At 45.8% G+C, this 15,513-nt stretch overlaps 1 protein-coding gene across 1 annotated transcript in view; it reads left to right on the top strand.

The window, feature by feature from the left end:
- The window catches only part of OSBPL10 (oxysterol binding protein like 10), a 309,953-nt gene that overhangs the window by 107,238 nt on the left and 187,202 nt on the right, over nt 1–15,513 (top strand). The window contains exons 2-3 of the mRNA XM_078432426.2: nt 2,602–2,777; nt 5,766–5,845. Of these exons, the coding sequence (XP_078288552.1) occupies nt 2,602–2,777; nt 5,766–5,845 (256 nt within the window). The remainder of the gene's footprint in view (nt 1–2,601; nt 2,778–5,765; nt 5,846–15,513) is intronic.

Below are 15,513 nucleotides of genomic sequence, written 5' to 3'. Positions count from 1 at the left end.
CATTTGGGTGCACGTGCCCCTTCGAATCGGCATTTTTGCATCCTTTGGATAAATATCTAGCGGTGCAATTGCTAGGTTGTAGGGTAGTCTTAACATTTTTTTAATGTTTAATTTTGAGAGAGCTCGAGTGGGGAGGGGCAGAGAGAGAGGGCGACAGAATCCAAAGTTGGGTCCACACGGTCCTCAGAAAGCCAGACATGGGGCTCGAACCTACAGACCGTGAGATCATGACCTGAGCTGAAGTCGGATGCTCAACTGAGCCACCTGGGTGCCCCGGGAGTGGAAGATTTCTTAGAGGAATTGGAGTTCTGGAGGACGGAGATCTGGGGTGTCAGGGGCTAATGAGATGGCTGCACCCTGTTCTGTGGGGGGGGGGTGGGTAGGGGATGGGACACTTCCGTTGCCGGGAAAGGAGCTTCCAGATCACTGGGGCAGCTCTGTTGGAGCAGGAAGGTGGGGAGAATAAAGTACCTAAGGAAGGGCAGGACAGGTGACGCGGAGGAAGTGCCCGGGGGAGGGCTGGCATGACCATCAAAGGTGGTGGGGTCAGCCGAGCCTGGCTCTTGGATTTTGAGTTTCTTGAGATCTCAGGACATCTATAAAATGGGGATGATTGTTAGGTTACTGCGAAAATGAATTAGAGCAGAGGGTTGTAAACTTCCTTGGTCCGTGGTGCTTATAGGTTAAAAAAAAAACCCTTATGTTTCATTTATTAACTAGTTGGCTGCACACCACTTCATACATATTTATGTTCTGACACCTGGGTATTTGAAGAAAAATCATAAGGATAAAAGGAGAGATGTGTTTGTTTCTTAAATCACCACAATTACTTGACGATGGCGTGTGGGCCCCCGCGGGTTCCTGCGTGGCTTCCCAAACCTTGGGGTCGTATTGGGCACTCTGCTGCCCTCTTTCTTCCTGTTCCACATTCATCTTTGTGTTTTACCCCAGCACCTGCCGAAAACTCAACTTTGCACAGGCACGATGTCGTTGCAAGGAATGTAGCGCAACCTAACTTGGAAACTGGAGATCGACTGGCGTCAGTAACACGCACGGTGTCTGGCCCGTGTTGAATATTGCCGTGTAGCCCTCAGAAACATAAAATATTTTTGCAGTGCCTCTGTGAGGTCACAGTAGTGACCCAGGTGCTTTGGTGCCTGGCTTGGAAACTGGAACCCCATGGGGCTTTCTTGCCCCTTCAATAATTCATTAAGCCGATGTTACTAGCCAAGCAGCAGGCACTGTGCTGGGCATGGGGAGGACACCACCGTTCTGCTTCCAAGGAGTGTAGTCTAGGGGGGGACACTAGAGGCGGAATTAGAGACTCCGGCCAGTGTAGACTCCCACCGGGGCCAGTCTGGGAAGGGCGGTTTCAAGGTGCTCCGGGAGCTTATGGGAGGAGTGTTGGAATGTCACGAGGTGGTTCCTCAAGTGGGTGGCCCTTGAGTTGTTCCTGAAGGCTGAGAAGTTAACGTGGCAAGAGGGTGAAGGAACTGTAGCCCAGGCGGGGCAGGGGGGGGGGCCGGGGAGTGGCATTCTGGGCAAGTGTTTTCCAGACCCTGGCGAAGGACCTGCTCTCCCACCCCTCGGTCGCGTTGTGGTTGAGTCATGACTAGCATGTAGTTCGCCTGTGCTGTGTGGGCCACCGGAATCTGTGGACCACACTTTGGGTAACTGTTCCAGACGGGGGAACGGCATGAGCCAAGGTCCTGTGGTGGGAGACAACTAGGAGACTCTGAGGAAGGAGAGCCGGTAGGAGTGGAGCAGAAAGGTAGAAGGTGGAAGAATCAGCGGGGGCTGTAGTGAGCCTCTAGGCCCCAGGAAGAGCTTGAACCTGCAGTGAAGACCTTTCCGTCCTGGTGGAGAAGGGGAAGTTGTGATTACTTCCTAGGTGACAGGTTGAGAGTGAAAGCAGGCCGGATGTTTGGCTACGAAGATCCGCTTGAACGATTGAGGCAACTTACGGGCCCGGCGTTGTGGCCTCCCAGAGCCGACGGAGCTCTTGCCAGTTGGCGTGAAAACGATGCATTAGAAGGGCTGCCGGAGTGTGTCTGGTGGCTGCGTGAGCGCCCCCAGGTCCCCAACAGGGGCCTGGATCTCCGGCTCCTCAGGGTCACCCCTACCACTGACGGGAAGCTCGAGGCCCGGCTTGCTGTTCCTTGGGTGTCAAACAGCCTCTCTTCGAGGCTTAGAGAATTCTGGCTGTTCCCGTGAGGTCCTACGGGGTGTCACCCGAGTCTGCGTCCCATTCCACCTGTTTGCTTTTTTTGGGTTTTCGTCTTCCGGGTCGTTTGGAGGTTTCCTGTGGCACCCGCGGGTACCAGGCGAGGCAGTGGGCATGGCACCAAGTCCTGAAGGGAGCTGGCCCTCGCCTTGCCCCCGGCGGCCTGTCATAAGCGCCCCTTCTGACTTAAGACTTGGGAGCGCTCTCCCTCCTCACGCGCTGACTTTTGGGGGGGGCGCCAGGAGGGACTTTGGGTCTCCGCCCTCCCGAATCTGGAGGCTTGACGTTGACTCGTTGACTCGAGGCTGAGTTTCCTCCTTGGCCGTCAGGAGCGGGCTGCAGAAGAGAGAATGACGCGCCGTGGTTTCTCCGCACAGGTACTTCGTGCTGAATTTTGAGGCCGGCATCCTGCAGTATTTTGTGAATGAGCAGAGCAAACACCAGAAGCCTCGGGGAGCCCTGTCTCTGTCTGGAGCCATAGTGTCCCTGAGCGACGAAGCCCCCCACATGCTGGTGGTGTATTCCGCTAACGGAGAGATGTATAAACTGAGAGGTACGTTCTCCTCCTCGCTTTTCAGACCTGTCTCCTGGGCGACGCGCATAGTTACCATGGTGATGGCTCCCGGCTTTTGTTTTTGTGTGTTTATTTTTTTTTTTTTAATTTAAATTTTTTTTTTAACATTTATTTATTTTTGAGACAGAGAGAGACAAAGCATGAACGGGGGAGGGGCAGAGAGAGGGAGACACAGAATCGGAAGCAGGCTCCAGGCTCTGAGCTGTCAGCAAAGAGCCCGACGCGGGGCTCGAACTCACGTGAGATCACGCCAGATCATGACCTGAGCCGCAGTCGGCCGCTTAACCGACTGAGCCACCCAGGCGCCCCTGTTTCTGTGTGTTGAATCTTAATTCTTTGGATTGTTTAAAATCACCTTTAACAGTTTGCTGTTTCAGGGCTCTGTGGTGACAGACACCCCTCTCTTATTTACCCCTGGGGTGGGACACACAGCTGACCCTAGGAATTGCTTGTCTTAAGTAACTGAGGAAGTAGGACAGACAAGAGGTGAGTGATAGTAGGGCCAGCTCAGCTTTCGGATCTCAGATGTTTCGTCTTAGTTCGATGTATATCTTCTTTGACCTTCTACTACAGTCCCCTGTGGGGCTGTATTCGGAGGACAAAACAAGCCTTTCAGGGGTCATCGTGCCCTTCCCTCAGGATTTTTCTAGAACACCTCTCAGTGAAGGGCCCCTTCACTCCAGTATTAAAGCCTGGTGAGGAAGCCATCTATCTGCTTGCTGTTGAGTTAATTTCCTTTTTGTTTTTTTCCCCTTTCTCTTTGCTTCTTGAGAACTGAAGTCTGCTTAGCGTCTTCATGGAGGCAGATTCCCCAGGGAGCCCGCATTTAGCCAGAGCTACAGGTCCTGCCACCCCCAAGGCACATCCATCCTCCAGGTTTTCAGCAAAGCCAGACTTGACTGTAGCAGTGTAATTTGATTGCCAGATCATTCCACCAGCATTCCATTACAGTTGCATTGCCAGAAAAATTGTCAGTTTTCTTCTAATGACAGGACAACGGAACAAAAATCCAAATGCACATATTGGGGGGTGTGTGTGTGTGTGCATATGTGCGCACACACACCCTGAGTGAATGTTGTTAGGGTCTGAGGAAGGGTAGTACTTGTATATATTACGTGTTGGGGGTTGGTTGCTAATTCTGCCGTCATACATTTTTTTCTTTGCCCAAGTGAGGGCTCAGTAGGCAGAAAAGGCCCCTTTTTATCCCTCCTTGACCCCAGGGAACTGATCATGACAGGTCAGCCTCTGCAGAGCCACACTGAGGGCTGACTCCGTGCCTCCGAGCCCAATTTCGTGGTCTTACCTTCAAGATCTACTGCCAAGAGATGGAATAAGCAAATGTTTCTTTATTGTCTACATACAAGTCTTATTTCAGAACCTATAAAACAATCCAAAAGCCTACGAAATAATAATGCCTTTAGTTGAAAAAGTTTTTCAGTTTTCAGAAACACAGTAATAAGATTCATGTTCTCTTTGGAGATTCATGCCGTGCGCGTTCCAGCTGGCTAGATTTACGTGGTCCTTGATTTCGTTTTGTTGTTTATTGCTTAATAAATTGTTAGAGCAGAAACAAAAGCAGGTGAAAACCTTAATGGCATTTCCCCCCTGCCTGTGGTTTATAGAATGACACGAACCCACACAAAAGAAATACCTGACTAATTTGACAATTGAGCCATCTCATTTTGCCTTGTAAGAGTTGATATTATTCTCAGGATTATTAAACCTCAGGGTTTTTTTTTTTTTAAGGGTAGTTTTAATAGCAAATATAAAAGTTTTATTATATGCGTCACATTATCGCAAGGGCTAAATTTAGCTGAAAGTTAGCAACTACGGAGAAGGCAGGATAAGTTTCTGCACATATCTGGCCGGTCCTTGGCTCATCCCAAGAGGGGTCTGGGTATCGGTTTTCTCATTGCACATCTCATGTCCATGTAGAGTTGAATGAATCTTGCTGTCCATAGACGCGTGGCTTTTCCTAAAGAAAAAGACTCTAGTTTCTGCAGAATCCTTTGGAAGTCAAGTACATCTGGTCTACCTCCCTAGATTTCTTCACCCAAAAGTTCAAGCTGAGGTTCCAGGGAATCATTCTGTTTTCTGCGTAGTCAACATTTATGTAGTTAATGTCATTTTAAACGATTTTTGCAGTTAATTATGCAGCGAAATCGATGATTTAGATTTTATTAGACCCTGTTATGTACCCATGATAGTCTAAGAAAACGATTTGGTAGATTTGAGAGATGGGAGTGTAGATGAAAGATCATGACTATACAGTTGACTTGTATTTTAATGTCTCTTTGGGAGAACCTAAAGCAGCATTTGGTATCTTGTTCTGTCCAATCATAATACGAATCATTGAGAACACATATTAAAATAATTCAATTGGATGCTTATTTCGTAGATGCGAATAAGTTCACGGTACAAAACTGGTAACAACCAAAGGCCCTGGAAAACTATACTTCGAGCCTAGAGGCACTTAAAAAGAATCACGTTTTGGGGTGCCTGGGTGGCTCAGCCGGTTAGGCGTCCGACTTCGTCACAGTTTGTGAGTTCGAGCCCCCGCGTTGGGCTCTCTGCTGTCAGCACAGAGCCCTCTGCAGATCTTTTGTCTCCCACTCTCTCTGCCCCTCCTCCGTCCGTACTGTCTTTCAAAAATAAACATTCAAAAAATCATGTTTTCCCAATGACTTTTTTTTAAGAGGGTAAAAAAAAAAAGGCAAAATTTTTCTGATAACAGCCCTTGCAGAGTACATTTTTAAGTGGTTTAAGAGGGAATTTTCTGTTGAGATTTAGTGTAATTTGGTTTTTTTTGGTGTAAGCACATTCTGCTTGAGAATATTATGATCTGCCTTTGTTTTCCTTTCTCTCCCTACCTCACTCCCTGGGCCTCCAACCCCTTAGGTGGGTGTAGAAATAGGTTGGATACGTTTTGGAACAATCTCTGCAAATGTTTTTTTTTTTCCATTTTAGCTGCTGATGCAAAGGAGAAACAGTTTTGGGTGACTCAGCTTCGAGCCTGTTCCAAATACCACATGGAAACGAGTTCTAAGGTAAGTAACCACAGGGAAGCAAGGAGGCATTGGAGTAATTCGAATAGCTACCCTTTAGCCCAGTTATCTGTTTCTTTGGGGAAGCTGTTTTTCATGTTATTTTCAAGTTACCCACTGTAAGGGAATTCATACCTGTCCTGTTGCATTTAAACGTAGAGCCAAGAGAGAAGTAGCAGGATTAAGCTTGTGGGTAGAATGAAGAGGCCTACAGACCCCTCATTGGAACTCATTCTGGAAGGATACTTCAGTTGCTGTGCGTGCTGTCCGCGTAGGCAGCTGTTAATTGGCCTGTTGAGAAGCTGGAGTGGGTGATTTCAGCGTGGAGGTGTAGCAATCAGATTTGCCGTTCGCGAGGACTGGTGGTTGTCACTGATCCTTAAAACCCAGACCCCAAACTGACTGAATATTCTGCAAGGAGCTTCAGCGTTCTCAGTGTAAAAACATTCTTGGGTAATTTGGAATGCAAGCATGAATTCTTTTCTCCAAGGGATCTGTAGGAGGTGTTGGATCACCGAGGTGGGAAATAGGAGGTAGGCATTTTCAGAGGTTATTCGGAGGATTTCATTAGAAATCATTAGAATACAGGAAATGATTGCAAAATAAACTTATTGAGGGCAATAAATATTGGTTAAAATCAGTGCTCAAAGGACTTAGCCCTTTAAAAATTTTTTTAATGTTTGTTTTTGAGAGAGCGAGCGAGCGAGAGAGAGAGAGACAGGGCATGAGCAGGGGAAGGGCAGAGAGAGAGGGAGACAGAATCTGAATCAGGCTGAGTTGTCAGCACAGAGCCTGATGTGGGGCTCGAACCCACGAACTGTGAGATCATGACCTGAGCTGAAGCTGGACACTCAACCGATGGCACCACCCAGGTGTTCTGGGACTTACCCCTTTTTATATCATTAATTCAAATTTAGGTACGTACCCGATGGCGGTTTGCTTCCACATTCCACACATCCAATAGAAAGACCCCCATGCGAAACCTCTGATACTTCTAATCCTATATAACCAGTCGGCTGTGTTGCCCAGGGCCAAGGGAAATGTCTTGCTTGGTTACACCTCCTCCCTGTTCTGCCTCTAAGTACAACCTGAAATGATTTCTTCACAGTGATTTCGTCCGCTGTTCATTTTTCTTTTAGGAGACTCTTTTCTTTGACTTGGCTTGCCGCAGATTCACTCATCCTTCTTGACTTACCCCAAGCAGCATCTGGGTTACCGTAGGTAGGGTCCTACGTCTAAAGCGCTTTTTCTCCCTGGCTTGTTTTATTTTCCAAGAATTATGGTAGGAGTTCTGGACGCTTCATCAGTATTTTATAAATGCCTAGGTTAGGGCGGTTTAAAAATGCTTTTCTTTTTATGCGTGTCTTTTTACTTTTTTATAAAGGAGAACACAAGGGCATAAAATAAAAAGAAAATCTCTCCCTCCATGGCCACATACGCTCATTAGAGATCATTGCCCTTAACATCATTCGAGTAGATTAGTGTTAGTATGTACATCTGCATCTGTATTTTTTACACAGATGGGATTGTATCATGCATACAGTTTTTACCTTTTTGGCTTTTTGAAAAAAAAAATACATTTTGGAGACCTTTCTTATTAGACCTGTGGCATGTATTGGAGTCTTAGGATGGATTTTCTAAGGAATGGATGTCAGCAGTGCTTTAAGTCCTCTACTGATGGACATTTAGGTTGTTACACATAATGCTGTAATAAACATCTTTGTACACTTAGCTGTGTATGGATTTAGCATATGTGTCCTTTGCCTGTCATTCGTATTATAGATCTTTTCTCCCAGTAGGTCACCTGTATTTTGACTTTGAATACATTTTTTTTGCTATGTAGAATATTTAATTTTTGTGGTCACATTTTTGAATATTTTCATTTTTGGCTTTTGGTTGTACATCATGCTTATTAGAAAAGGCTTCTTTGTTCTAAAATTATGAAAACAGGGGTGCCGGGGTGGCTCAGTCTGTTAAACCTCCGACTCTCGATTTTGGCTCAGGTCAGGATCTCATGGTTGGTGAGTTCAAGCCCTGCAGTTGGCTCTGCACTGGCTGTGTAGACCCTACTTGGGATTCTTTCTCTCTCTCAAAATAAATAGATAAAATCATGAAAACATTCTTCAGTGTTTTCTTCCTATGAATTTATAGTTAAATTATCGTGTTGAAATCATTCATTCATCTGGAATTTCTTTTGGATGTAAGAATTGAGGTAGGGAAAGCAATTTTAAGTGCATTGATGTTTAGATGAATCACTGGAGACCAGGAAAGGTAAGGACCTCGTAATGGTAGTAAGAAATAGGAAGCGAATTTGAAGATTCTCTGAAGGAGAATTTGATTTACTCTGATGTAGTCTCTGGGCAGTTTCAGGAATACAGATTAACCTGTTAATGTAGAACCCAAATAAATAATAATTTAGATGGTAGGGCCTGTAGGATTTCTTGAGACTGAAGGTGAGATCCCTAACCATCACTCATTTGTAGTGTAGTTAGTGAATAATAACTTTAAAATTTTTAAACAGACCTGGTTGTTCAGCAGAGGCATTATGAAATCCAAGAAGCTCCTTAGGAAAGAGTTAGTGAAAATGAAGTCAGGCTTAATGTAACAGTGAACTTGATGTCCGGTTACCGGTGGGACGGCTACTTACTTTGCATCGTGGTTATTAGGAACATATGCTAAATAAGCCTTCTCTTCACTCTGTTCTTTCTTCACTCTGAGCAAGTCAGATCCTTCCCCAGTAGATTATAGAGAATATTCTCCCTATGATTGCTTGGAATCATTGCCTTTTAAAAACTTTTTATCTATCTATGTATCTATCTATCTATTTAATGTTTGTTTATCTTAGAACGAGTGAGGGTGGGGCAGAGAAAAATGGAAACCTAGGATCTGAAGCGGGCTGTGCGCTGATGCCTGATGTGGGGCTCAATCTTCTGAGCCATGAGATCATGACCTGAGCTAAAGTCAGACACTTAACCGACTAAACCACCCAGGCACCTTGAAAACCTTGTACTTAAAATCAAATGTTCCCTACATGCACCCCAATGTTTATAGCAGCATTATTGACAATAGCCAAAGTAGGGAAAGAGGCCAAATGTCCACTGGCTGGTGAATGGATAAAGGGGTGTGTGTGTGTGTGTGCGTGCGCGCGCGCACACACACACACACACACACACACACACACACACACACACACACACTGAGAACTGCAGGATAACTGTATCCATAGAGCCTGCAGAGGGCTTCCCAGAGGACCTGTCCAGCAGCTCTTGAAATCCAGACTTGTCTCAGACAATACCCGATGATGTTTCCCCTAATCCAGAAGTGAAATGGAAAAGACATTTCCTAAATATGCCTAAAGTCCGCTTTATTTAATACTAAGGACTGCTTTTTATTCAGAAATTACATTGCTTTGCTTTTTGAGGGTTAAAATATTCTTTTTATTGTAGAAGATATAGAGTACTGACTTATTGATTGCCTTTTTAAAAAAATTAGGTTTATTGAGGTGTAATTTACATGAAGTGAAATTCCTCCTTTTTAAGTATAAAATTTATTTTTTGATAGATGCATGCAGTCATGTAACCATCACCACAATTAACATTCTACTGCCCCTCAGAGTTCCCTCATTACCCTGTTGGGGTCGATTCCTTCCCCTCCCCATGAGCTCTAGGCAGCCACCATCCATTTTCTATGTGTAGTTTTGTTTTTTCTAGAATGTTCTATAAACTGACTTGTACAGCCTTTCATATCAGACTACTTTCACTTTATGCAGTGCTTCTGAATTTCATCCATGCTGGTGTGTCAGTAGTCGATTCTTTTTAATTTTAGCTATTTTAGTGGATGTGTAGTACTTTTTGTTCTTAATATCTTTTTCAAGAATCAAAAGTGATTACCAATCCCCAAATTAATTTCTAAATTCTCAGATTAGGGGCTCCTGGGTGGCTCAGTTAAGCATCTGACTCTTGATTTTGGCTCAGGTCATGGTCACAGTTCAGGAGATTGAGCCCCAAGTTGGGCTCTGTACTCACGGTATGGAGCCTGCTTGAGATTCTCTCTCTCTCCTTCTCCTTTCTCTGTCCTTTTCCCTTTCATGCACGTACATGAAAACTTCCTCTGAAAAAAAAAATTAAAAAAAATACACGTTACAAAATTTCTAAATCTGTTCCTGGATTTCAGAAAACAGTATTAGTTTTTGAAATCTCAGGGTGTCACATAGGTTCATCTTGTGGTCTCTGGTGTTATTCGAGGTACAGCTGCAAGGGTATGAGGCGTGTCTGCTAAGACGACCAGAACAGTGACTTTCTCTGGAAACACCAACGACAAAGCAAAACGTCTTATTTTTGATGTGGTACAAAAATTCAAGCAACATAAAGCATTGATTGGAAAGTGTTAAGAGAGAGCTGTAAGCAACGGTTCTCGTGAGAATTTACTTGCATGTGACTTTGAAGTATCAAACGTAGGGGTGGGTGTCTAGTTTTTATCAAGTAGCTGGTGTTCAGAGACCCCTAGGATTAGGCATAGTGGTGTTATGGGTACCGCCATAAGCCTGAGCATGGGAAAGGAACGGTTGACGGAAGTGATGATGTTTATTGTTATTATTATTATTTATTTATTTTAAATGTGTATTTTTGAGAGCGAGCATAGTGGGAGAGGGGCAGAGAGAGAGACACACAGACAGATAGACAGAATCTGAAGCAGGCTCCAGGCCCCGAGCTTTCAGCACAGAGCCCGACGTGGGGCTTGAACTCACAAAGCGTGAGATCATGACCTGAGCCGAAGTCGGACGCTTAACCGACTGACCCCAGTAATGATGTTTAATACTTTCCATGTGAGTGACCATCCCTCAGGATCCTGTTACCCTTCACACTGGTCCTGTGACATAGGTAATATCTCCATTTTTACATATTAGAAAACTGAGACCCATTGAACCTAAGCGATAGGCTCAAAGTCAGATAGCCATTAAGTGAGTAGATGGGGACAAGAGGCAGAGTTGCTAAACAGTCCCCCTCCCCCTCATCCCTCGTCCTGGTTTCCTGCTAGGTGCTGATGGGAAGGTTCGGGATGGTGTTCTCCTCCCATGAACTCCATGTTTTATAACACTTGAGGGGACAGCTCTGAATAGGACACCTGTAATTTTTATATACTCAAGAGAGCCCTTCCCCAGTCTTTTAAATAGGTCTTATTTCAGAATTTTTCAGTAACTTTGCTTGAAAGCAACTTTGGCCTTTTGCACTACATTTCGTGCTGTAAGCTTCTAATGGTGAGCACTTTGGGCAACTCCCCGTGAACTTTGAATGAAAAGCGTCTTCTGGCTGAGCATACACGTGTTTCTGCTCACGACATTCTGCTTTAGAAGAAATATTGGGGAATGCAGAGTGAGAGATCCTGCCTTTTTTTAAAAGTTTATTTTGAGAGAGGGCGGGAGGGAGGGAAGGAGAATGTGAGTGGAGGAATGGGGCAGAGAGGGAGAGAGAGAATCCAAGAAGGCTCTGAGCTGTCAGTGCAGCACCCGATATGGGGCTCGGTCTCACAAACCATGAGATCGTGACCCAAGCGAAATCCAAAGTCAGATGCTTAACCGACCGAACCACCCAGGTGCCCTGAGAGGTCCTCCAATTTAAATCCCACTGTGCCAGTTATGTGTTGAGCGTACCTGCCCAGGTCACTTTTATTTCCTCTGATCCTTGGTCCTCGTCTTTGAAATGGTATCCTCTGTCTCCTGAAGTGGCCCTGTGGGCCAACGAGGTAATGCAGGTGAAAGCCGGCTGCCCGCTTGAAGCAGTCCATGGAATTAGGGGCTCAGGTGCTTGTGCCCATTTTTGGTAAGACTGCTGCTTGATAGTCCCACATCTCGGCCGCCCTCGGCGCTTTGACACCATCCTCAAGGAAAGCAAGTATGCTTTTTAATCCATTTGTGGTTATGTGAATGTCATTTGCAAATAGCCATATCCGAGAACTCGGGGTCATTGAAAATTAGCGGAAGTCTGTATTTCCGGATAGGGAGTTGGAGACACTTCTGAGTGATGCTGTTTTCAAGTTACCTTTGACCTGTGGGATAATGAGGACCGTAGTCAAGTGATTAAGAAGCATTTAAGGACATTCACGGGGCGCCTGGGTGGCTCAGTCAGTTAAGCGTCCGACTTCAGCTCAGGTCACGATCTCGCGGTCCGTGAGTTCGAGCCCCACGTCGGGCTCTGGGCTGATGGCTCAGAGCCTGGAGCCTGCTTCTGATTCTGTGTCTCCCTCTCTCTCTGCCCCTCCCCCGTTCATGCTCTGTTTCTCTCTGTCTCAAAAATAAAATAAAAAAAAAACATTAAAAAAAAAGAAGCATTTAAGGACATTCAGATTCAGATTTTGAAGATTTTAGTTTCCTTGACCGTTTTTTTATTTTGTATTATTTATTTGTTTATTTTAAGAGAGAGCATGCATGCAAGCAGGGGAGAGGGAGAGAGGGAGAGGGAGAATCTCCAGCAGAATCCACACCTAGCACAGAGCCTTATGGGGTGGGAAGGGGGGGGTGTCTTAATCTCATGACCTTGAGGTCATGACCTGAGCCAAAGTCAAGAGCTGGATGCTTAACAGACCGAGCCCCCCAGGCGCCCCTAGGTGTACATATCTCTAAACACTTGTGTGTGCGGATAAATGGAGATCACATGACCACATTTGTAGGTCCATCCTTCCCCTCTGTTTTCTGGACGTGCACAGAAATCGCTCAAATCTGTTTTTTGAGCAGCTTACCTCTCCGTGAGGATGGACCGTAAGACCAGGCTTGGGTCACAGGCCTTTCTCTGTGTCGGGTTGTTTTATCTTTAAAAGGACTGTGCGAGAGTATTGCCATTTCTTAGAGCATTTCTGGGATCTACACTGTTTTACGTCCAGGCAGCAACATGCCTTTCCATCTTGGCCACCTCTCATTTGTTCTTCCTTGCTCTGCTCTTGTTTCCTTCTAGATGGGAAGTTGAGGAAAGAAAGGTACATCTTTCTTGGTGACTTACCTGTCCAACAACATCGAAAATGTAGAAGGCTTTTCTGATCTGTGGGGGAAATTAGGTGAGGAAATGGAGAAATTCGAGGCATTTGAAGGAGTTAACACTGCCCCTTGTATTTGAAGTCCTTCCTCTGGGTTCTCAGGGTCCCGGGCCTGACACTATCTTTGTACTTACTACTTTGGGCTTCCAGAGACTTCCATTCCATCCGAATCCTCCCCTCGATCGTGTGTCCCCTGAGAGCAGACACTGACGACCACGTTCACTTGAGACGGTGGGTCCCAGGGAATCTGTGTCTGTCGGGTGTTTGAAGACACCATGGTCAGATCAGAATGGTGCGTGGTTAGAGCTCCTCGCCTTTGTTAGGTAATTCTAAATTAAAATGCAAATTTGGTCATGGAGGAATAGGATTGGCACGGGGTTTTAAATTCATTATAAGTCTTAGGAGGTCTTAGATGAGCAGTGAAAGCTGCAGAGTTTCAAGGAGCGCATATGTCAATATTCATGCCAGAAGCTGCCCAAATCATAAGTATTTTTTTCCCCATCCTCGAAAATGATAGCTGACACATCAATTCACGTGAGCTTTTGTGGTGTTAGAGCACAGTCTCCTCCGTCGTCTCTGGGACGTGGACAGCCCTAAGGGTCGGGGATGGGGGTGCAGTTCTTCGGAAGCTAATGCCGGGTGAGGACCTGCCCGCGTCTACACAACCTGCAGCCTCCCCCTGACGGCTGACCCCCGCGAGGTAGTTCCTAACTCCTGTCCTCTGCTTTTTCCACGATGCCTGGTACTCCCCAGTGATGGAGAGGTTCAGTCGTGGTTTGATGGGACATGGGATGATGCGAAAGGAGGAGGGAGAGTCATAGACTGGCCTGGCAGAGGCTGGTGCTGGGAAGAACGTTCTCTGTGGGCGCCCTTGTGCCCTCAGGGCAGTGTGCTTCGTGTCAGGAGGCCCTGCCGGTGACCCCGGTGGCTGGCTTGCCAGGTACAGAGAACCCTGTCTTGGGGACGTCTGGAGACCTCATCTGGGGGAGGCGTGGGAAAGTGTGGACTGCTTCTGGGGGAATTAGAAGTCTTGTCCGTTGAGGGGTAGTTGGGGAGGGGAATGCTGACTTCGTGTTAAATCCACGGCCCAGTGTGAAGAGGAAGCAGATTTGGAGCCATTGTTTGTCAGCCATCTCTGTTCCTGAAGGTGAAAGACTAGAACTTCCCTGACTCTCTGCCACCCTGGGGCGTGAGCCAAAGGGCTTTCATATCTTGGTTAGGCTGCGTCACAACAGGAAGCACCTGCTTGCCGAGATGAACCCAGTGACATCTGTAGAATCTGGCACCATGCGGCCACAAGGGACGTCAGATGCCATCTAGTCCAGCATCCCAGCCCCACCCCCCCTCCTCTATTCGAACAAAAATGCTACCAAAATATTCAAATGACGAGGTCCTGTGGGTCGATTCTCAAAAAAAACAAAACAAAACCAAAACCAAAAAAACCCAGTTTTATTCACCTAGAGAAGGCACTGCTGGTAACTCACCGACTGAATGTTCAGAGTCTTGGGGGTAATCCGACAAATGACATTGGTCCCTTTTTTGTGACTAAACAAAGTTGGGACTTCTGAGAACAATGCAGAATAACTCAGAAGTAATAGAATGACTGAAAAGTGGGAAGAGAGGGGCACCTGGGTGGCTCAGTCGGTTAAGCGTCCGACTCCTGGTTTCAACTCGGGTCACAATCTCATGGTTTTGTGAGTTCAAGCCCCACGTCAGGTTCTTGACTGTCAGTGCAGAGCTTGCTTGGGATTCTGTCTTTCCCTCTCTCTCTCTCCCCCCCCACCCCCCACTAGCACCGTCTCTGTCTCTCTCAAAATAAATAAATAAACTAAAAAAAAATTCTTGTTAAAAAGTGGGAAGAGATTCCAAACTTCCTTTGTACCACTTGTCTAAAGAACAATAGATGTAAGAAATAAGGACAAAAGGGAGGTTCCAAAACTGTGCTGATACAGAGACCTGGCCACATGAGGCTTTTTTTCTTTTTCTTTTTTTTTAAATTTATTTTTGAGAAGGGCAGAGTGCGAGCAGGGGAGGGGCAGAGAGAGGGAGAATCTCAAGCAGGCTCTGTGCTGTCATTGCAGAACCTGATGTGGGGCTCGATCTCATGAAACAGTGAGATCATGACCTGAGCTGAAATCAAGAGTCAGACTCTCAACCGACTGAGCCACCTAGGTGCCACCACATGAGACTCTGTAACTCTTTACGTTTAAATTACAGTTGACCCTTGGGGAACCCGTGTACTTTAGTCTGTTAAGCATCCAAATTTTTTGTTTCTTTTCGTTTTTTGGTTTTTTTTTTTTCTTTTTTTTTTTTTTATGTAATTTATTGTCAGATTGGCTTACAAGCATCCAAATCTCGACATCAGCTCAGGTTGTGAGTTTAAGCCCCACATGCTGGGCATGGAACCTACTTTAAAAAATTACAAAAAAAAAAAAAGTTACAGTTGACCCTCAAACAACCAGGGGTTAGGGTGCTGACCTCCCCGCTCCCTGCACCATCGAAAATGTGCTTATAGCTTGTGAGTCTCCCAGAACTTAACTACAAATGGCCTACTTTTGACCAGAAGCCTTACCTATAACATAAGCAGTTGATTAACACACATTTCGTATGTTTTGTGTTATATACAGCATTCTTACTATCAATGA

The sequence above is a fragment of the Panthera onca genome, chromosome C2 (assembly GCF_046562875.1).
Source record: "Panthera onca isolate mPanOnc1 chromosome C2, mPanOnc1 haplotype 2, whole genome shotgun sequence".
In the NCBI taxonomy this organism is placed as follows: domain Eukaryota; kingdom Metazoa; phylum Chordata; class Mammalia; order Carnivora; family Felidae; genus Panthera; species Panthera onca.
This window is presented reverse-complemented; position numbering and strand designations above follow the sequence as displayed.